The sequence below is a fragment of the Parasteatoda tepidariorum genome, chromosome 5 (assembly GCF_043381705.1).
Source record: "Parasteatoda tepidariorum isolate YZ-2023 chromosome 5, CAS_Ptep_4.0, whole genome shotgun sequence".
NCBI classification, from domain to species: domain Eukaryota; kingdom Metazoa; phylum Arthropoda; class Arachnida; order Araneae; family Theridiidae; genus Parasteatoda; species Parasteatoda tepidariorum.
Genome location: NC_092208.1, coordinates 4,015,484 through 4,037,711, shown reverse-complemented (window position 1 = coordinate 4,037,711; position 22,228 = coordinate 4,015,484). Strand labels below are relative to the sequence as shown.

General features: G+C 30.9%; 1 protein-coding gene across 1 annotated transcript in view; it reads right to left on the bottom strand.

Annotated features, from left to right (window-relative positions):
* The window catches only part of LOC107456497 (uncharacterized), a 28,535-nt gene that overhangs the window by 6,004 nt on the left and 303 nt on the right, over nucleotides 1–22,228 (bottom strand). Inside the window, exons 2-10 of the mRNA XM_043047759.2 lie at nucleotides 19,501–19,608; nucleotides 19,036–19,137; nucleotides 16,953–17,036; nucleotides 15,493–15,567; nucleotides 15,154–15,231; nucleotides 12,822–12,902; nucleotides 9,437–9,529; nucleotides 5,979–6,077; nucleotides 2,132–2,230 (exon numbers count right to left, since the gene is read on the bottom strand). Of these exons, the coding sequence (XP_042903693.2) occupies nucleotides 2,132–2,230; nucleotides 5,979–6,077; nucleotides 9,437–9,529; nucleotides 12,822–12,902; nucleotides 15,154–15,231; nucleotides 15,493–15,567; nucleotides 16,953–17,036; nucleotides 19,036–19,137; nucleotides 19,501–19,608 (819 nt within the window). The remainder of the gene's footprint in view (nucleotides 1–2,131; nucleotides 2,231–5,978; nucleotides 6,078–9,436; nucleotides 9,530–12,821; nucleotides 12,903–15,153; nucleotides 15,232–15,492; nucleotides 15,568–16,952; nucleotides 17,037–19,035; nucleotides 19,138–19,500; nucleotides 19,609–22,228) is intronic.

Below are 22,228 nucleotides of genomic sequence, written 5' to 3'. Positions count from 1 at the left end.
TACCTCCTTATGAATTGTAAGTCTTTAATCATTTATTCCTGTGAAATTAGGAAACGTCAATATTTGTAAGAATTTTGTAAATAAAAAACTGCTAGATCTTTTATTAATTTGTTACACTGTTTTATTAATTTGTTAGATCTTTTATTAATTTGTTACATTTGCTACCAATTTGATAATCATCTTTTTTTTTTTAATTATATGCATTATTACATTTTGCGTTACATAGAGAATGAAACCTCCCATGGTTCGCCTGACTGCCAGAGAACTCTAACCCTACCACTGAGGATATTTTATATTAGCACTGTGGCCGGTGTGAGCCGGTGCAGAATTCGTAGCGACTAGAAATCGCTGGGATTTGAAACCGCTTCACCTAATCGGAAGTCGAACGCTCTATCCCGTGAGCCACCACGGCTCTCTTAGCTTAATAAGAAAATATCATCCTTGGCTCAGTTAGTCGGGCAGTTTGTATTCATGTTGTCTATTGAAAGTTTATTTTAAATCGCCTTATTTAAGGATTATTGTAATAAGCTTAAGAAAATTCACTCTGATTGGATAAGTCTTTCTTAAGTAGCGTAAAGTTGAATAAACAGATTCCTCTCTAGCCTTTATAGGGATTCCTATATAGGGTGATGAATATAAAACAGATTAGAAGGTTTTAATATTCAGTCACTGCAAAATGCAGGACGGAGTTTCCCAGTTAGTCTACGACAACATTTAGCAGTCAATCTGACATCAGGGTTGCCACAGAATAAAATGATCAATATAGTTGCTTTTAGTAGCCTAATGTATGAAAACAGTTGCCGAAAACTATCCAAATAGTTGTCTAAATAAGAACAAAAATATGACTAAAATATTATAAAATGACTTAATTGTCATATACCATGATCCGTTTAGTCAAGTTGGTGGCCAATATGATAAATTTTTTTTAAACATTAGTGTTCTAGCACTACATTTTCATTAAAAAAAATAAGTATATTTGCAGAAAATTAAATACCTTTAATTGCTAGAAATCATTCAAAAAAATATTTTTTCATTAAAAAAAAACATACTTTTTCTAAAAAATTTTCAGTTTAACCAATAATTGATTTAGCAAATATATATACACCGAAGAGCCATTACATTATGACCACCCTGCTATAAAACACGTAGGACCACCTTTAGTCTTCAAAACTGCTAGTACCCGCCGTGGCATTGATTCCACAAGGTGCTGATAGGTAGTCTGAGGTATCTGGCACCAAGCGCTCACCAACTGGTCCCGCAATTTCCTCACATTGCGAGGGGATAGCGTGGCAGAACGAATTTGGTTTTCCAAGTAGGACCACAAATGCTCTATTGGATTAAGGTCAGGTGAATTTGGGGGCCAAGACATGACTTGAAAGTCACTGGAATGTTCCTCGAACCAATCCATGACGATTCGACCCTTATGACATGGTGCATTATCCTGTTGGTAAACACCATCCCCCGCAGGAAAAACTGTTGCCATGAATGGATGAACCTGGTCTGCAACTATGTTCAAGTAGCTTACAGACGTCAGGGATTATTCTATGAGGATTATGGGTCTTTATGTGCCCCATGAAAACATTGTTCCTGGGCGAGCCCACTGTTATAGATGGAGGGTGGTCATAATGTAATAGCTCTTCTGTGTATATTAAAATGATTATTCAAATTCAAAATTCAAGCATCATAATATCGTATTAAAAATTGGGGTTTTTTAAATCATGCAGAATTTCGTAGCAATAACTGTTCAAAATGCGATTGAGAAGCAAAATAGATTCAGATTCAATAGTGGTGTAAAGTGAGAGAAAATTGAGAAAAGTGATGACTCAAATTTGCAATTCAATTTTTTTTCTTTTTCTTTTTTTTTAAGAAAAAAATATTCATTGTGTTCAGAAGTCAAGGTTCAGGTTGTCAAAAAAATTTAGGCTAAAAAAACAACGCTAGGATCACAGAAAAGTCTCCCAATAGTATCTTTTTCCTGAAAATAGTTGATTTTTAGCCTTTTCAGGCAAAAAAAAAGCTGCCATAGTCGCCTCAGGTCGAAAATAGTTGCAAATAGTAATTATTTTGGAAAATATTTCATTTCATTTCTAAGTTATTAATCATTCATAATCATAAAAATAGGAACAAATACCTCATCATACACTGGTTCTAAACATTCAGATCCAGAGGAATCTAGATCTCTCGCTCTAGGCTTGGGATCGATCACTCTTTTACCACAGATCTTTGCTTGCTATAAAAATATGAGCATTACAATTACTACCTTTGAAATGGAAATATAAGCATTAAGAATTGCATCGCGATAATCGCTGAATGATTAAGAGTAATACATGAAATGCTATATAGTATATATATAATAATCATTACCCCCGTAGCAGAATCACAGCGACATTGTCGCAGAACGGCACAGAGTTCTTACAGAAAGATTTTTCATTTAAAAAGTTTAAAAAAAAATTCTTTTCTTTTCTACAAAAATTCACACGCAATATTTGAATCATGCATTTAAGTAATCACGTTTTGACACTCTTAATTTGCGTCGATAGTATCGCGAATCGATGTAATGTTTCGATTGTATTTTCGGCAGTTCTTGATATTGATTTTCCCGTGGATTTTAAAGATCCCGATATATTTCGAACAATATGGAAAATTCGAATCGTGCATTTGAGTATTTACTTTTTAAGGCAATAATTCTACCGAATTTTCGGCAGTTATGGCTTTTGATTTCTCCATAGTTTTTAAATTCGATAATCTCGAAACGAAACACGCATTTGAGGAGTCTGATTCACGTGATTTCGGCGTCGATCTTTTTTTCAGCAATTACTACTACGAATTTCATGATTTCTAATTTTATTTTTTTGTGATAAGTATTTACAAAATGCGAAGAAGGAAATAATTTGAGCTTCCTCCCCAACTAAATGCGAGAATATCACTCATATTAGAATAAAAAATTCTTACATAGTTCTTTTGTAAAGCCGGCCAGGTGGCCGAGTGGTTAGCATGCCTGACTGCGAAGTCAATGGTTGCGGGTTCGAACCCCGCTCTGGGCATGGATGTTTCTCTCTCTCGGAGTTGTCTTCCGATGTGTGAATTTGGCCCACCGTATGAACGGGTATTTGTGGCAGTGTAGAGGGTAATGTTGCGCGCTTCCGTGACTTTGGTTCACAGGTGCCCACTGGGTAACGATAAATGAGCAACACTTCCGGCATCTTCTAAGGAGAAGAGCAAAAGTTCAATGCCTGCCGTTATTAAAAATAAAAAAAGTTCTTTTGTAAACACAGCGCTTTTGTTATTTCAAATTAGTAACATATATGTTTGCTATTAAAAGTATCTTGCAGAAAGATATTAGTGCTAGAGAGTTTTATTGCAGATGGCTCGAAAAAATTTTACCACAGGGATCATTACCTATATAATGACCAAGTACAATAATACACATTTAACAACATATACGTAGTGTATAGAGAAGTCATAAGCTGTCAACACAAAAACAAACATGAAATATAAGAGGAAATTTTGATGAATTAAATAAATTTTATTAATTAATTAGTCAATAATGAAAAACAATGTGAGTTGTAAAACAATTTAATAATGAAAAACAATTTGATTGAGTCTTTAATCTATACATAATAATAAACGCGGCTGTGTGTGTCTGTAATCACAATATATCGCCCCAGAAGCCTCGCCCAGGCACGAAACTCGGCACATAATTGTGTTTTGACATAATGAAGAAATATTTTTTTTTTCTTTTTCAAAAATTTGGATTAGTTTTTTAGTTATCAGTCATTTTGTAAGTCTATGCTTTTCGTCTGCTTTTTCGTCTTCAAAGAGCCATATTCAAAAAACTATTAAAAAATGCATATACTTTTCCCCACTCTTATAAATGTATGCTAATGCGAACCTTACAATTGAAATATTAATTTTCGACAACTTAAACCAATAATATACGAAGGAATTAATAATTTAATTGTAAAGTTCGCATTAGTTTACATTTATTAAAGTGGAGAAAAGTTTAACTTTTGTATTAAAAATGTGGCAACATATTCGATACGTAAATAGAACGCTTCGCTTTGATATATTTGTCGCTGTTCATAATTGTTATAATAAGTTTTTCTTCTTCTTTCCACGCTCTATTTTTTTTTCTTAAGCGAAGACGATAATTTTTGTAGCGATATAGAAATAGAAATTGATACCATAAAAAATTATATAGAAATAGAAATTGATACCATAAAAAATTAATTCGTTTTCGTGTTCTTTTCATGTATTTAGCATTTTAGTTTTTTTTTCTTAAGCGTTGTAGCTATATAATATATAAAATAGGAATTTAATTGTTTTTGAAGGAACGATCACACTTACCTTGGATCTCTTTGGTTTTTCTATTCTTTATTTTAACAGTTTTTATTAAATGTAATTAGTTATTTTCAGAAAGTTTCAGTTTGCAGGTAAGCACTTAGATTTTAATATTGAAGTTTCATGATTTGCTTTCATAGTAATTGTTGTTCTAAAGTATTCGTTGACTTCTTAAAAACCCGATTACTGACATGGCAGAACCGCCTCCCAAAAAACATTGTATTTTGTCAAGGAAAAAGATATTAAGAGATTCTCAAAGAAGAAGAAGGGCCCAAGAAACGTCTGTGGAATGTCGAAGAAGGATGGAACATGACCGAATTTCGACAAGCAATTCTAGAGACCAAGAAGTATCAGAGAAACGTCAAAGAAGATTAGAAGAGGATTGTGTCTCAACTAGCAGTGTTAGGGCCTGAGAAACACCTGAGAAACATCAAAAAAGATTTTAAGAGGATCGTGTCTCTACTAGCAGTGCTAGGGTCCCAGAAACATAGCGTGGCGGACAGTCATTTAAATATGTGAAATTAGAAAGCGTCAATATTTGTAAAAATTTTGTAAATAAAAAACTGTTAGATCTTTTATTAATTTGTTACATTGGTTGTCTATTACTAATTTGATAATCATCCTTTTTTTTATTATATGCAATAATATATTTTGCGTTATATGGTGAGTGAAACCTCATACGGTTAACATGCCTGCAAGAGGACTCTAACCCTACCACTGAGGATATTTTATGTTAGCTCAGTGGTCGGTTCGAGCTGTGTGCAAAATTCGTATCGGCCAGCCATCGCTGTGATTCTTACCTAATTGAAAGGGGAACGCTCTATCCTCTGAACCACCACGGCTCTCTAAGATGAATAAGAAAATATCATCCTTGGCTCAATTAGTCGCTCAGTTTGTAGTCATGTTGTCTATTGAAACTTTATTTTAAATCGCCTTATTTAAGGATTATTGTAATAAGTTTAAGAAAATCCACTCTAATTGGATAAGTCTTTCTTGAGTAGCGTAAAGATCAATAAACCGAATCCTCTCCAGCCTTTATAGGGATTCTTATATAGGGTGATGAATATAAAGCAGATTGGAAGGTTTTAATATTTAGTCACTGAAAAATGCAGGCCGGAGTTTCCCAGTTAGTCTACGACGACATTTAATAGTCAAATTGATATACATGAAACCAGTGCCGGATTACCCATTAGGCCAGACTAGGCCATGGCATGGGGCCCCCAATGATTAGGGGCCCCCTTACAATGGATTTTTAGAAAATAAATTTTAAAAAATTAAGAAAAACAATTATTTAAAAAAATCTATTCTAAATATATATGCCATGATTATTTTTTAGTTCTAATTTAACAAAATAAAGTAAAATTCAATTTATTATTATTTATTTTAATTTTAAATATGCTTTCTAATATGAAAAGATATATAAATACTTTTATATTTGAATAAATAAGAAATATACGAGAAAAAAATTTAATCTAAGGGCCCCAAAAATTTGAATGGCCAAGGGCTCCGCTAACGCTTAATCCGACACTGCATGAAACGTGTAATTATTTTGGAAAATATTTCTTAAATTTCATTTCATTTTTAAGTTATAAATCATTCATAATTTGTTTGAGGAAAGAATAGAGTTAAACAAATACCTCATCATACACTAGTTCTAAATATTCAGATCCAGAGGAATCTAGATCTCTCGCTCTAGGTTTGAGATCGATCACTCTTTTATCGCAGATCTTTGCTTTCTATAAAAATATGGGCATTACAATTACTACCTTTAAAATGGAAATATAAGCATTAAGAATTGCATCACGATAATTGCTAAATGATTTAGAGTATTAATATGTAATGCTATATAGTATCAGGGCTAAAGAGAATAGAAGGGCTGGTTCACTCCTTTGAAGAAACTCTCGCCGCACCAATCCTCCGATTTTCTCTAGTGACGTTACTTTGGCGCAAAGCTCGCACTTTAACTTCAAGAACAGAGCGTTCGGCCTTACTAGCTCTAACTAATATTGGAGCATTTCTTTTTGTGACATTTGTTATTTTCTATAATGACTTTTCTCAGTTTTTGCCGTGAATTTACAAAATTTTAAAACTATTAACGAAATGACAGTTTGCGCGATTGTAACTTGCAAAAATTCAGAAAATAAAATATATAGTGTACAGTTGAAATTCTCCTAATTCCATAACTTATTTTTTTAATGTAGTCATTCTAAATATTTATGATTCTTTTAAAAATTATATTCTCTTGAATTTAAATATCTACAAATTATATCACGTTAATTTTAAATATCTATAAGCAATTGTAAAATTTCTAATGTCATTATGAACCTAAATTATTATTTTGGTTCAGTAATTAGCGTTTAAGGTTGATGTTTCCTAATGATTAAGTATGAACAAATTGCTATTAGCGGCATATTTTAAAATCGGGGATTCTAAATTTAACTCAACTTATTGTCATAAAAGAATATGTAGATAAAAAAGTGTCGATATATGCTTTCATTTTTCTTAATAATTAAAGTTAAAACTGAACTTTTCAAAATAAAGTATTTATAGTGTCAATTTCGCTAACTAGTAAAATATTTTTATAAGTTTAAAATGGTATTTTTTTAATATAATGGCAAAGAAAGTTTTTTTAAACTATGTTTATGAATGGAAATAATGTGTTAATTACGTGAAGTTTGAAAGCTAATAACCAGTAAAAGTCTAACTTATTTTTACAAAGAGAAATAAGCAAAGTTATCATAATATCTTTGCGTGCGATCTTCCGAGATCCGTGGACACAGTGACGTCATGTGGAGGGAAATCGTAGCTTCAGCTCTAAGAGCGGAGTGAACTAGCCCTTCTATTCTCTTTAGCCCTGATATAATATATACATAATAATTATTACCTACATGATGATTAAGTACAGTAATACACATTTAACAACATATACGTAATATATAGATAAGTTATAAGCTGTCAACCCAAAAACAAACACGAAAGATAACGGGCAATTTTAATGAATTAAATAAATTTTATTAATTAATTTGTTGATAATGAAAAACAAGTTGAATTGTGAGGTTTGAAAAATTTTATATATTCAGAATATTCAGATTTCTTTAAACTTAAATCTAGATTTTTATTTAATTTAATTAATAAAACGTGCTTGAAAATTAATTTAAAAAATAAATTATAGAATGGTATCGAAATCGCACCCCATTTTGAGACTACATCGCCAAATCGCATTATTTTAAGTATGTCTTACGAGTTAACCTATAAATGAAAGAGTTAAGCATTTAAATTAAGATTAAAATTACAATAATGCTAGAAAAGACACAGTGGTTTAACTATAAGGGCGCTTTTTCATTACACGACACGATACCGACAAAATCGGACGACAAATGTGTGAACGACAATGTCGTTGCCGGATCGTTTAAGCAATTGTTTTTTCACTTGTCCGATATCGTTAGTCCGAGAAGTAGAAATTCTTGTTCATTCAATGTTTTGAGCTTGAGTGTGTAGAGACATAAAATTTAAATAATTTATTTGAACGTGTTTTGAAAAATTATAAGTTTTAGTTTTGAATTCGTTTTGGCAACGGAGTTAGATATATAATAAATGTTGTTGTGTTCTAAAATGTTTAAGAAATAAAATATGTTATTTTTTTGATAAAATTATTGGTAGTATCGTAAATTGGCGTTCATTTAATTTAGTTGGCACAAAGACCCAACAAGTGAGCAGTTGCTTGTGTTCTGCTGTGATTTTTTTCTGCAAACTTTAAATATGCCGGATGATAATCGTCGTCTCAAACTTCTTACTTTATTTTAGAAGAAAAAAGCTAGCAGTGCAGAAACGTTTTTGGGTGCACGAAATGGTACTTACGTATTAACGCCACCGCAGCTACAGATTTGGCGGTTTTTAAGTGCCGCCAATCTACACTTAAAATTATGTCTGTAATCACTTAACATTACTTAAATTCTTTAAATGTTTTAAAGTACTAGCGTCTTTTTTAATCGAATTAAAATATTAGTTTAACTTAGAATAACCTTTTTAGATGATTTTTTAAATGAATTTTACCAAATTTATCTTATGAAGTCGCTCTATCATGTTTCAAAAAAAATTTTCAGTTGAATAAGGGAACATATTTTTTATTATTCAATCAAGCAGAAACCAGTAGTTAGATCGAGTTCTGTCTGAAATACATAAGAGTCTTTATTTGCCTTCTTATCAAACCATTACAATTATAAAAAATATTATCTCTTCATTAAAGCATATATTTGCAGCATAAAGCATATATTTAAAGCATGAATTTATAAAAATTTTCAATAAAACTTTTATGATTGTTTAAGTCTTTCAACCTCATTATAATGTAAAAAATGCTACATCATAAAATTAGAAATTTAAAACAGACATGAGAATACAGTATAAAAAACTTTTACTTTAAAATTGATTAAAAGAATAAAATAATGATATCAAAACAGGATATAAAACAGAAAAGATAGACAATAACAAATAAACTCGCCACGATTTGAGGAGAAACTTGCTTGTCTAAACAACATTTGATTCCGACAAACGATGTCGACTTGTCGGATACGACATAATCGTTATCATGTCTTACGAGTTAACCTATAAATGAAAGAGTTAAGCATTTAAATTAAGATTAAAGTTACAATAATGCTTGAAAAGACACAGTGGTTTAACTATAAGAGCCAGCTTTACGAAACTTAGTCTACCTCCTAACCAATCGTAAGTCTTCAATCATTTATGCCAGCGAAATTAAGAAACGTCAATACTTGTAAGAATTTTATAGATAGAAAACTGTTAGATCTTTTATTAATTTGATACACTGATACAAAAACTTTAGTCACTATACCTTTAGCTTTGATCATGTTTAAACATATACCTAGTATGGTAAAGTACTGAAATATGTGAACAAATTAATACTGACTAGGTTAAATAAGTAAAAAAATAAAATGTTAAAACAAATTATCAAATATATATTTTTCAATTTATTTTTCCAATTAATTTCTAGGATCTGTGTGCACTTGTTATTACATTTCATAAAATTATAAAATATTTAGTTTTATAAATTTTGAAAGGAAAAAAAGGAATACATTACCTGATCATACACTTTCTCCAAGCGTCCTGAAGACTTAATATCCCATTTTTTATCGTCGTGAGGCATTGGCATTATATTTTCATTCACTGGTTGCTAATAAGACATTTTTTTTAAATTAAGGATAATTTTAGAGTTTTTGAGTGCTTCAATTTTTAAAATAAACTTTATATGCAATTAAAAATAACTACTTAATTTAGAAGTGCTTATAATGGGTAACCAAGTTCCAGTTCCGCTTTTTTTCTTTTCTTTTTTTAGTATGGAAGTGTAGTGTGTCTACCACTACAAAAATTCAATTCCAATTTACTAGTATATAAGACATGTAACACGATTCTATGTTGGGGTACCTTTTCATAGACATTGTCGATAACTTCTCTCCCCACATTGGTGACCTAGACACGATCTGCCATGCCCATGCCTACCTTGATAGAAACGCCTACTTCGATGGATGGTCCACAATGAACAGTAGACTTGCTACTTGTAACTGCGACATTATCTACCTCTTTGCGCTGTTGCTACTCAGTCTCGATCACACACAACGTCTGCCTGTGCACACTCGACAGCTAATGGCAACACAGGAATAACCACGACCAAGAACTTAATACCACTCACACGATCAACATCTAATAGTACGGTGATCTTAATACAGCTCTCCCAGCTTCTCGCAAAACAGCAATGAATGAACTAGTGGTATCCGTTCATCGAATTCTATCACAGATATAGTTCTGGTGGGGGAGTGCTGTAATGTGTCTACCACTACAAAAATATAATTCCAATTCACTAGTATATAAAATATGTTAACGTAATTCTGTGTTGGGGTACCTTCTCATAGATGAATGTTAACGTTGCCAATAACTTCTTTCCCCACAGAAGCATTCGAACTTCTTTATCAGTCGTTTGATACCAAATTCTTATGCAAAAGTTAGTTTAATCGCTTTCCATAGAATTCAATTAGGTGGCTAAAACGAGGCGTTCTTTTAAAGCCAAAATTTTTATTTTCAAATTTAGCATATTCATCACGAGTGGTTCCTTCTGGGTCGACCTGAACTGCGCAAAATTTTCTACCCCCTTCAATCAGTGACATCAATTATCGAACTCTCCTCCTCACCAAAATTCGTCATGGGAGGGGAAAGAAAGTAGGAAATAAAAATGACTGTTTTTCGCCAACAGATATTCTTTCTCAATATTCTCTCGTTCCTTTCTTTTTTTAAAAATTTTTCCGATTGTTAACATAAGCATGATATTGATAGACACTTATTTTCATAATTTAGAATCAAAGATTTTTTTTCCAAGCACATATAATATACGGCATGTTATCTTCTAAGTCGATGTAGTTTTTTGCTAAGTAATTGTGTATGGGGTCCCTCATTTGTTGGTTCAAAAAAAACAAAATGTAAAATAAAATATAAAAAACACCAAAAGGAACCACCAGGAAATATTACCTTGTTAATAATTATATGGATTTAACTGCTGGTAGAATTCAGGATGATGCATCAAAATTTAATTTAATTAAACATTGAAAAAAATTTTAGTATTTGAAAGATATTAGATTTATTTTTTAAAAATTTAATAAATTCATAAGGATTAATTGAAAGTTTACGGTTAGGAACTGTCCTCACTTCATGCTATTTGACAGACTCACTCTTCAGCAGCTCTAAGTGTGGAGGAGGTCAAAGGTCATTATTCATATCACACTTTCCCCCTTTAGCGCAATTTATGCTCGTTCATTCTTCTAACTATGACTTCCTCCCAACACGCTGCACAAATGTCATCAGCAGCTATTACGGCTTTACCAATCTTGATTAATAGCAAAAAGAAGGCGATATCGAAAAAGTTCTTTTTTCTTGACTTGACATTTCATTTTTATGATATTGAAAAGCTTTTAATGACATGCAAAATATAAAAAATCTTGATTTAAAAAAGGATTGTGGGAATTTAGTTACCAACCTAATACAAAATAACATTTAATGTTGTCAGAAATTTGATAAATGCGTGTGCAAACTTAAACTTTAATCAATAAGATTATCAAAAATATTTATTTACCATTTTATTAACATTTAAACCTCTTATAAGCAGGAATTTATATCGATTTGAATCAGTTGATTTATCATGAGCGATTTTAAATCACTACAGAATTTAAATCTATGTATTTTCCTTGTTTAAATCATGATCTTAATCAAATGGTTTCTAATGAAAAATTAGTGATTTCAGATGCCTAAAATTATTTATTCAGCTTGAAAAATGATTTACTTTTTATTAATGCAAACTTATGTTATCAAATTAAAAAACACTGCTAAATTATGTTACTAATTAGTTTCTTTGAGAAAATTGAAAATTAACCCTTTATAAAGGCAACAGAGAATCCTACCAATTGAATTTGAAAGAAAAAAAAAGTGAAAAGAAATTTTCTGACGCTGTCCAGATTCCAGACGTCTAACAAGTCTTGAGGATGGGTGCCTATTTTTGAGAGCTTGAATCATGTTGAATTTATTTCTATATGCATATTTTTGTCAATGAATTCTTTTAATCATGTACTACCTTTGTTTTCGCATTTTTTGGAAGACAGCATAGTCATACATTGTGCTTTCAAAATTGAGATATTCAGAAATTTTCAGATAAATCAAAATTGAGAAGAAAAAAAAAATTAAATTTAGTTTTCCCATATTTTGACTTCATTTGCATAATTTCTTTTTGAAAAAAAGAATCACCGTTCGTCGTTAAAATGATTTAATTACTTCAAAACTAATTTGAAATATAGGCTTTCCTATGTTCAGACCTAAGAGAACATGACTAAAAAAAATAAATGATTTTACTGCATTTAGTTTTATTTTTTTGTTGAGAAATTAAAAGGAAAACGCAAAACTCCAAAATAAATACAAAACAGCAAAACAAAAAGATACTTATTGCATGTTTACAGAAATAATTGTAAGTCGCTGTAACAAATCATAATTCAACAATAAATAGTTTTAGCTAAATTGCATTGCGTGGCACAAAAAGGAAAGAAAAAATAAGAAATTTAAAAATTTTCTATTAAACAACTCAAAAACTAACTCATTATTAATGCCATTGACATGACATTTTCCTGATACGTTTTTCTAAAAACATGAAATTGTAACTAATTCTAAAGGTAGCAAATTTCTTTTTTTATTTCTTTTAATTCTTTAATTTATTTTAATTCCTTTATTTCTTTAATTCTTACACAATATTCAATCAATCAACCAGTCCAGTAAACAACGGCCTTCAACTCTATATATATTATTACATCAAGATTACCTCAATAAGAAAAATTAAATATAGCTATTATAAATGAGATTTGATTAATATTTATTAATAGTTTGGGATTTTGCCAGAAAAAATAAAAAATTAAGGGAATAAAAATCGAACAAACCTCGTGCTTTTTATCTTTAACGAAAAGACTCGATTCATTGTCGTTTCCATTATACATCTTGGAAGGAACACTGCCACAATTCTGTTGAGGAAAAAAAAGTTATTGAGAGTTTTTACAGATTACAATTTATCTTTAAAGTTACTTTAATACTTTTCCAAGTTACTTCAATATTTTTTTATAATCCATTAAAAATATACTCGTTTTAAAATTTCATCTGGAATAAAATAATTTTCGCAAATCTACTAGATAATCAAGAGTAGAAATTTCCTTTTAAAATTCAGTTTTTAAAGAGAATATTTAATTTAAATTAGAATTAAATAATCACTATTTAATACAGAAATGAATATCATGTTTGTCTTATAAAAGTGGAGGCTTGCTGAAGTTCATAAAAAAGGACCATGCGGGCAGCTCTGATGAAATGGACATTAAAATGTATTAAGTTTCTGCATTTTTCTTTCTCTTTTTTAAAAAATAAATAATAACAATTTGCATCCCTAGTTAAAATTTTTGATGGTTATTCATTGATGGACCAACATAATCTTGATGATAACTATCCATAATTCCATCATGAACCATTATATTTTTGATGGTAACCAACATAAGTAATCATCATCTTAATGTAGAAATTCGGACTGATTTAGGATGGTACACCATAAGAATAGCAACTTGTTTTGATGGTTTGTTCATGTCTAACCATTACGAATTTCCATCATAGTATCTAAGAAATCAAATGTTGGAACGATCATGAACAACCAATATCCCAACGTAGGAATTCGGATTGATTTATGATGGTCCAACAAAAAAAATGAAATTGTTCTGATGGTATATTCATAAGAACCAACAAGAATTCCCATTAAATCATCATGGAAATGTATAGTTGGAACCATCATGGATTGTTTGTCCATGAGAGATAAACTTCTCTTGATGGTTGACCTTCATAGTATTAAAGTAGCCTTTCCATCATGGAATAATGGAAGTTTGTTGGCATATCAAAACTATAAACACGTAATGGAATATGTTGGATGATGGTGACCGTCAAATGATGTTGGACCATCATAAATCACACTGATACCAACATAAACCATCAAAATGTTTTGATGGGACCATCAAGAACTTTCAAAATTTCCTTATACTTTCCTTCTTGACTTGGAATGCCATGAAACGTTGTAAGCATGATGTTTCAAATCATTCGAAAGAAGATGTTATGTTCAACCTAAGTCATTAAGTTTTCCGTTTTACTGGTCATTTTCGACAGCTCCTTTTTTTTGCTTTCAATCTCAATTCTAAGGCAACAAAAAAAAGCTACTCGTGACAATTGTGCTGCGTATAGAGAGGCTGTTACAGCTAATAGAACTTGTCATTAAAATGCAAAATTTAGAAATGGAATCTTAATGAGTGGCCATTAAGTTGTGCTCGATGAAGAGTTATCTGAGAGCTTGAGAGCGATTTTTGTGCGAAAATTTGCGTCTAACTAGAAGGAAACTGCCTGAGCAAATCAAATGACTTCACAGCTCAAACGTATAAAAAAGGTTCGGGATTCAGTTGTCAACTTAATATAAACACATAGTTTATTATTTTAAACCTGTATGCAAAGTTTATTTAAAAATGATATCGATGAATTTTCTTTAAAGCTTTAAAAAAGTTAATGAAAGCTGTAATTAATTAGCTGTCCCCTCAAACGTAAATTTAAAATTTCTGAAACACGATAGCAAAACATTAAAATAAAAGAAACAAAATAAAGAAATAAAATTGTGATTGCTTTATTACAATCACTGGTTACCCATCGGCCAAATGCTTTTTTTTCTGGTTTGACATCGATAAACGGCACAACATTCCAAATCATGGGTTGCAAAAACTGTCTCAATGGATGCTTGTCGTAGGATTGGTCTTCAAATCCTGCCTATATACGTGTTTCAAGATGTCACAAAATACTTTTCCTTCTTCAGTATTAACATTCATATTAAAATCAACGTCAAGACAGTCATTATAAGTTAATAATAAAAATAATATAAAAATACTTTAAATTATTATTATGTAAATACATTAAGAATGACTGCTGGTGAAAATAAAAAGAAAAAAAGAATTCAAAAAAAATTATCAAATAGCAGTGGTCGCCATAGGAACGCAAGCAATGACGACGCATGCGCACTGTTTACAATTCCTCTTGAACACAGTTGAAAAGTGCAATGACGTCCAAATTAAATGCGCACACCATCAAAATAAAATCTATAAAAAGACCCATTTTGCCAAAGGGTAATAGTGATTGCATAGTATAATTTTTTTAAGTAAATGCCCAAAAAGTCATTCTCAGATTTTTTAAGGAAATATTTACTTTTCGTTGAATCTCAGATCTTTTGGGATAATCCTCCTTAGTGTATACAGCAGCATTTTGCATTTTTTCTTCGACACACTATTAAAAATAATAAAACTTTAAGAAAAATGCTAAAATAATTAAAAATTTTTACTAAAAATTATCACATTCTGAATCGGAGCAGCTTAGCCAGCTTTTTTTTTTCTTTCTTTTTTATAAAAAACATAATTTCTGGTATGCTCGTCAAGTTTTTGCACCAGAAAAATAGAGGAGACAAGTCTGCAAAATTATGCGTAGAAAAGTTGCTCCGATTAGCAGCAATTTAAAATATTTTTAGAAATCGAAAATTTTATTTTTTACCGTATCAAGTGTAGTTTCAACGCACATTTCACCAAACGTTCGCATCCCACTCTTTAATTCATCGTTTTTCCGAACCTAATTTGAAAAAGAAAAAAAAATTATTTCATGCGGATTTATTCGACTATTGAATTTTTTCTTTTCATTTTCAACTTAATAGCAAAAAAACTTATTAACAATAAAAAAAAAATATAATAGAATTTCAAACAAATTACGTTGCAAAGCTTCATTAAAGAAGAAAATAAAAGCAATATTTCAGTAATCACTTATAAATTTAGAGTCTTTTTTTGTCTTTAATTATTTAAATAATAATAATGCGGTGGCCTCAATTCTTTCCTTTTACATTTATGTTTGATTTTAAGCCTTAACACTCATAGCCGATTTCAACGTATGAGGTTTTTATACAGATCCTCTAATTCCCGTTTTTTTTAGTTGTTTTTAAAAATAGAAATCTGTTATGATTTTTTTATATTTTATTCTATAACCGTCGTTGAACAGCCGATCTAAATTAGAGTTTACAGTTAAAAATGTTCAGCTCCGTAGCCTTGTTATTTTGAATTTAATCCAGAAGACAAGGAACTCTTGGATCAGTACCACTAGAGATATTAATTTGTTTTGGGAACTTGGAGGACTTTGTGACACCGATATATTTAACGTGCACCAGTCACCGTTTCATAAACGGGGATTCTTTGCCAGGCTGGATTCGAACTCCCATTGTCAGGAACACGAGTCCACTACCTTACCGGCCAGGCTATCCCGGCCATAAGCTATCTATCAAGGATAATAATAATAAAAAAGATTGATCATTAAAAACAATTTCATTGAGATAATGCTGAGAATATAGCTGGAATCTTATAACAGCCAAGCAATCTGAAAAATGTTTTCGAGGTTTTCCTTTGTGGGCAACACAGAATGTAATTATTTTTATTTTAATGTTATCTTAATTAAAATAAGTTATTCTTATAACTTTCATAAATATGATTGTACTCCGATACTTAAATTGCGAGTTTCTTTAATTTCTAGATTGAATTAAAAAATAAGAAGAGCATTTCGTTATATTCACAAAGATGATATGCTATCTATGAAGGATAATAAAATAAATCATTGATTATAAAAAAAATAATTTCATAGAGATAACAAACATTTAACTGGACTCCTATAACAGCCAAGCAATCTGAAAAAAATATTCGCAGTTTTCTTTTCTGTGTAACACAAAATCTTTAATTCCAGTTTAATTTTAATAAAATCAATTCAGTCTAATTTCAGTTTAATTTTAATAAAAATAAATTATTATTGCTTTAGTAGGTTATTTCATTACGAACAACATTACGAGTTTTACTAAATTACAACTGGGATTTTTTTTTTCAATCCACCCTCGTTTCAATAACTTTAATTTTTAGCAAAGTATGTTACTTTTTCATAAGAATCATTTAAGAAAAATAAAAACGACAGTTCATTCATACAAGATCAGCAATTTCCAATTTCAAATTTTCTATATCTTCCTTTAATTTCACGTTTTCTGATTCCAGCTTTTCAAGATTTTCAACCTAAAGAAAAAGAAGAAAAATGATCCAATTCGTATATTAAACTAAGGACTCAATCAATTCACGCCAGCTGCTTTCCTTTGAAAGGATGGTTCATTTTGAATGGGATTTGTGCCAAAAACAGCAGAAGCCTCATAGTTCTTGTTCTGATTTACTGCACGGTTAGAAATTTCTCGAAAAAAATGGTTAAATAACAATCTATTCAATTGTTATGTTACCGTACTTAAACAAAGCAGCCAAATAATCATAAATAAGATGGTAATGAAACTATTAACAGTGAGTCGTTTATTAACTATTTTTTTCTAAAACGGTTAAGAAATAAGAATTTTATTGACTCATGATCGACAGAACTGGGGTTCGAGTCCCAGCGTTGACACTTACATTCCACACATGAAGAATTTTCAGTGTCCTGCACTCCCCGATGCTCATTATCTAACGAGAAGCCTAGCTCTTATGTCCAGTCACATTTCTTTTTTTACAGTTTCGAAACCATGCTAACTGTGAATGGTTAAAAAACCGTTTAGTTTCGTATTCATGATTTTATAACCCTACCAGTTGTAAACGGTTTCAAAACCATAACGGTGAAAAATATTCCTTACCGTAAACTTTGCAGTTAATCGGATGGACAGACTGCTGCCGGTTATTTTACCATAATTTTAGAATGAAAATTCTAACAATGTGGGGGTGCTAACTCCAGAATCAGTCGTTCTTAACTAGATTGCTGCAAACACCCAAAAAGGAACACTCTTCTCCAGGAAAAAACACAGAGTATGAAAAACAAGATAGCGCATAACTTGCTACTTAATATGTAATGGGGGAGAGGAAACTGGTGGAAAACCGTGGCAGTCAAAGAGACAAAGGTAGCGAAAGGAGACAAATGACTTGAAATTCTGTAGATATGTGATATACCATGTATATACATTACTGTGAATGACCGAAATCAAGAGAATGTCGACTTTCACCCGTGAATGTCAACAATCACAGAGTCGCTTTGGTGAATGTCTGAAATATTTTCTATATCCGATTTGATATTAATTTATTCGTTATTATATTTATTCGATATTTCAACATCTGCTGAGGATAGATTAGGAGAAACATCAGTGTTCGCAGTACTACACACTGAGCAGTGGCTCTTGACTTCAAAAAAGACATTGAGCATATGAGAGCATACCAGGCAAGGGCACATAACCTTGCAATAAACATTTAGGTAGGGCATACAGGGAAGTGGCACAGAACCTTAAAAAACATTGATGTAGGGCATACCGGGAAGGGGTGCAGAGCCTTAAAAAACATCGATGTAGGGCATACCGGGAAGTGGCACCAAACCTTAAAAAAACAGAGATGTAGGGCATACCAGGCAGTGGCACCGAACCTTAAAAAACATTGATGTAGGGCATACCGGGAAGTGGCACAGAACCTTAAAAAAACATTGATATATTGCATACCGGTGAGTGGCACTGAACCTTAAAAAAAAATTGATGTAGGGCTTACGGGCAAGTGGCACTTAACTAGGCCTAGTATATATTTCATAAATTTACCAAAGTGACTATGTGATTGTCAACATTCACATTTAGAAGTCAACAACCACCGATTTCGATCATTCATAGTAACATATAAATATATTAAACTGCGAAGAGTCGTATTAAATCTTCAGGTAAACTGGCATAGATCACCAATTCCTGTGATCCACTTACAAGAGTGGATTCATCAGAATACAGAACCTTTAGCTTAATCAGATCAGCTAGCTTATACAGAAGAAAGCAACCTCTAGCTTAGTGAATGATACATTTTTCAAGTTCTAAAGAAGTTATCACTTAATATATATACTTCAAACCAGCAATGCATGTTACTAAAGATTACGGCTTCAAACATCATAAGTTATAGTAATCCTTGAAAAATCACAGAAATAAAATTAAAAAACAATTATTTACAAATAGCTTGTAAATATTTAGGCTTGTGATAACTTGTATTTTTAAACATTAATTAGAAAGAGAATTTTCACCTCGCACTTCAACATTTTTGTGTCAAATTCCAGTTTTTCAATTTGTCTTTTATAGCTTATTATTTCAGTTTCTTTTGCCAATCTATCCTGGTTATATTTCGCCTATAAAGAAAAAAAACTTTTAAGAAACTCTAAAAGAATTGGAAATTTAATTAAAATGTTTTAATAGGTTGCTGCATGCAAAAAATAAGCAAATAAAATGGAATGCTTTAAATATCTAGAACATTTGCAGACACTTGTGTTAGATAGCTGCAAATTTAAAATTCTAAAAAATAAGGAAAGAAATGATACATCGTTAGAAAATGAATAGATTTAAGAAATTTCATTTGATTAAACAACAAGTAAATATTTCTTTTCTTAAACTCTCAAGGAAATTCCTCACTAAATACCAACTACATTTTCTAAGAATTCAAAAGTGCTTTAAAAAATAATATTTGAGATGAAAAATCCAGAAACAGCTATTACTTCAGTATCCTGGAGAAGTTTTAAAACGTTAAATGTTGACTGCTTTTGCCAATTCAGATCCTCTTCTGCTTTTGTCAAAGAAGTTCTCAAGTTGTCTACTTCATGTGTCTAAGAAGAAATAAAATTAATAATATAAGTCACGTAAAAGTTCAAAACTTCTTAAATCTGTTCCAATAAAATAATTAAAACTATCAATGTTAGAAATTTTGGTGCGTTTTAAGCATGGATATAGTTCACATTTGCATCTATCTTAATAAGATGCCTAGCTAAACTTTATGGCCTAACTTCTTAAATTTGATGATACGAAATTACGGTTCACCTATAATTGAAACGTGGTTTAATTTAACACCATACCCAGAAAGCATGCAACCTTGTCTCGGAATTTTCTTTTTATTGCCACGAAAATGTTTGTACTAAAAACAGTTTTTCAATAATGCAAAAATATTGCAGTTTCAAACCTTTGCAATTCTAAGTGGATTAAAAATGATTTTTTAAAGCTTTTTTTAAAAAGTATTGCCACTTAGGTAAAATGGTCACTTAGGTCCATCATGACGTTTTAGCTGACGTCACACTAGAGATAGGATCAAATAGCATCGTCCATTAAAATTTCATGACAAGGTGGATTTTAGCTGAGCATACAAGACGTTGCGAAAAGAAACCTTATAATTATCTAGATTTAAGATTATTTTCACCTTCAGACTACCTTTATGAGAGGGTTTTTTACACGCTTGAAAATCCTAAGTCAACCTCGATTTAAGGTTTTTATATCGAAGGTTTTTTCTCTCCAGGGAATTGGATTAGGGTAATGTGCGTAGAATAGAGCAGATTGTTGCAGATCTCGTTTTAAGGTTAGAACGCGTAAACCGCATAACATACCTTTTTAGGTTTACATTAAAATGTTTTTGCTGAGTTGAAATAAACCTAAGTTTGCTATGTGGGAACTAATTTCATTCAAACCTTTAGTCTAAAGTCCATTTCACCGATAAAACCAAGTTTGCATTTAGTTCTAGTTCTACTTAATTTTCTATTAGTTTTGTTTTGGACATTAAAATTTTACGAAACTTTATATGCAAAATAAAATTTTTATGTTTGAGAAATTCCTTTAAATGGAAAGTAAATATAAAAATTTTCTTCAAATGACAGCCCGTATTTGTCTAAAATTATATAATCGTAAAAGTTCCTCAATTAACGTATCGCTTTGCGTCCAGCACATCTAATACGAGCTTTCGAGCAATGGAAAATTGCTTGTAACGAAAGCAAAACAGTGAATACGCAAAAGATTAAAGTCAAGAAATTAAATCAAATTCGATTATTAACATGAGAGTTTTTCCAGTTTAATAAATTTTAACTGGAGCTGACAGACCTTATTATAAATTCAAAAGACTCAGTAAAAATATTGTGAATAATAAGAATTTTCAGAAATTATTAGTTCAAGAAACTAAGTTCGTAAACATATTAAAACAGTAAACATATTAAACTAAGTTCGTAAACATTATTACTAAGTTCGCAAACATATTAAAACTAAGTTCGTAAACATCAAGATTTCCACTCTCGATTGGTTATCTGTAGGACTGAAGTGTTTTATACAGTCAAACCCCGCTATAGCGAACCTTCAAGGGACCGAAATTTCGGTTCACTATAACCGGGACTTCTCTATATCCGTTCCACAAACAATTTTAACTAATGGTTCCAAAATTTTATTACACATTATTTAAATAAATGACCCATAAAGTGAAATACAAAAATAACTGAAAAATAATACGTAATAACGAAAAGTGCTAACTTTTATTTTTTATTCCTCTTTGATTTGAGTTCAAAAAAAAAAATAATAATTCATTATCTTTAGCTGATGTGCAATCCTCAACATCAAATATGAAAACACTTCCCGAATCTCCGATCATTTGTCCTGAATTTATGTTATTCCGCTTTTTAAACCTGTCTAATCAGCCATTATATATGTAGTCTCACCCAATCGCTTAGCAAATTCATCGGCTTTGACTTGAAGCATTTGGTCCAGATACTGGAAGATTGCGGGTTTCTTTGAATGCTGAACCAATTCAGTAATGCTATTCAATAATGAAGGAAACTCGAAAAAATGCTTGTTGCTACATTCCATGCTATTGATAGTTTTATAAATCAGTATATGTATTTATTTTGAAGTAGAAATTTCAAAATTATTATAAAAATGAAGAAAATCAATCGAAGACAGAAGTTCATAATATGCAACCTCCTCTTTTTTTTTTCTCTTTTGATTCTCTATATTCACAAAAAATAAAATTATACGTATGTTGTATGGCACGGGAGCTGACAATCATTATATCCGAAAGTTCACTATAAACCGTGTTCCCTATAGGTGGGTTTAACTGTAGTTATAATAGGCAAGCCGTTTTTGCTATTTTTTTTAATAGACTCCCAAGTTCATAATGCAATGAATTGATAGTTTTTTTTTTTTTAGAAAATTAAGAGTTTGTTTTAAGTGTGAAGGAAAAATACGTTTCTTTTACTTTACTTTGGAACATGAACGTCGGCAGAGACAATTTAAAGATTTCCTAATTTTTAAATATTTAAGCTATTGATACTTTTTCGGAAGAACTATTAAAGGAAATACCCATCCTTTAACGCAGGAAAACGATAAGCCCGATGTATTATGTTTGATAATTAACTCTGGCCAGTCTTTCGGACATATGTTCTTACTCTTGTGTTCAACTCCGTAGCCTTGCAATTTTGA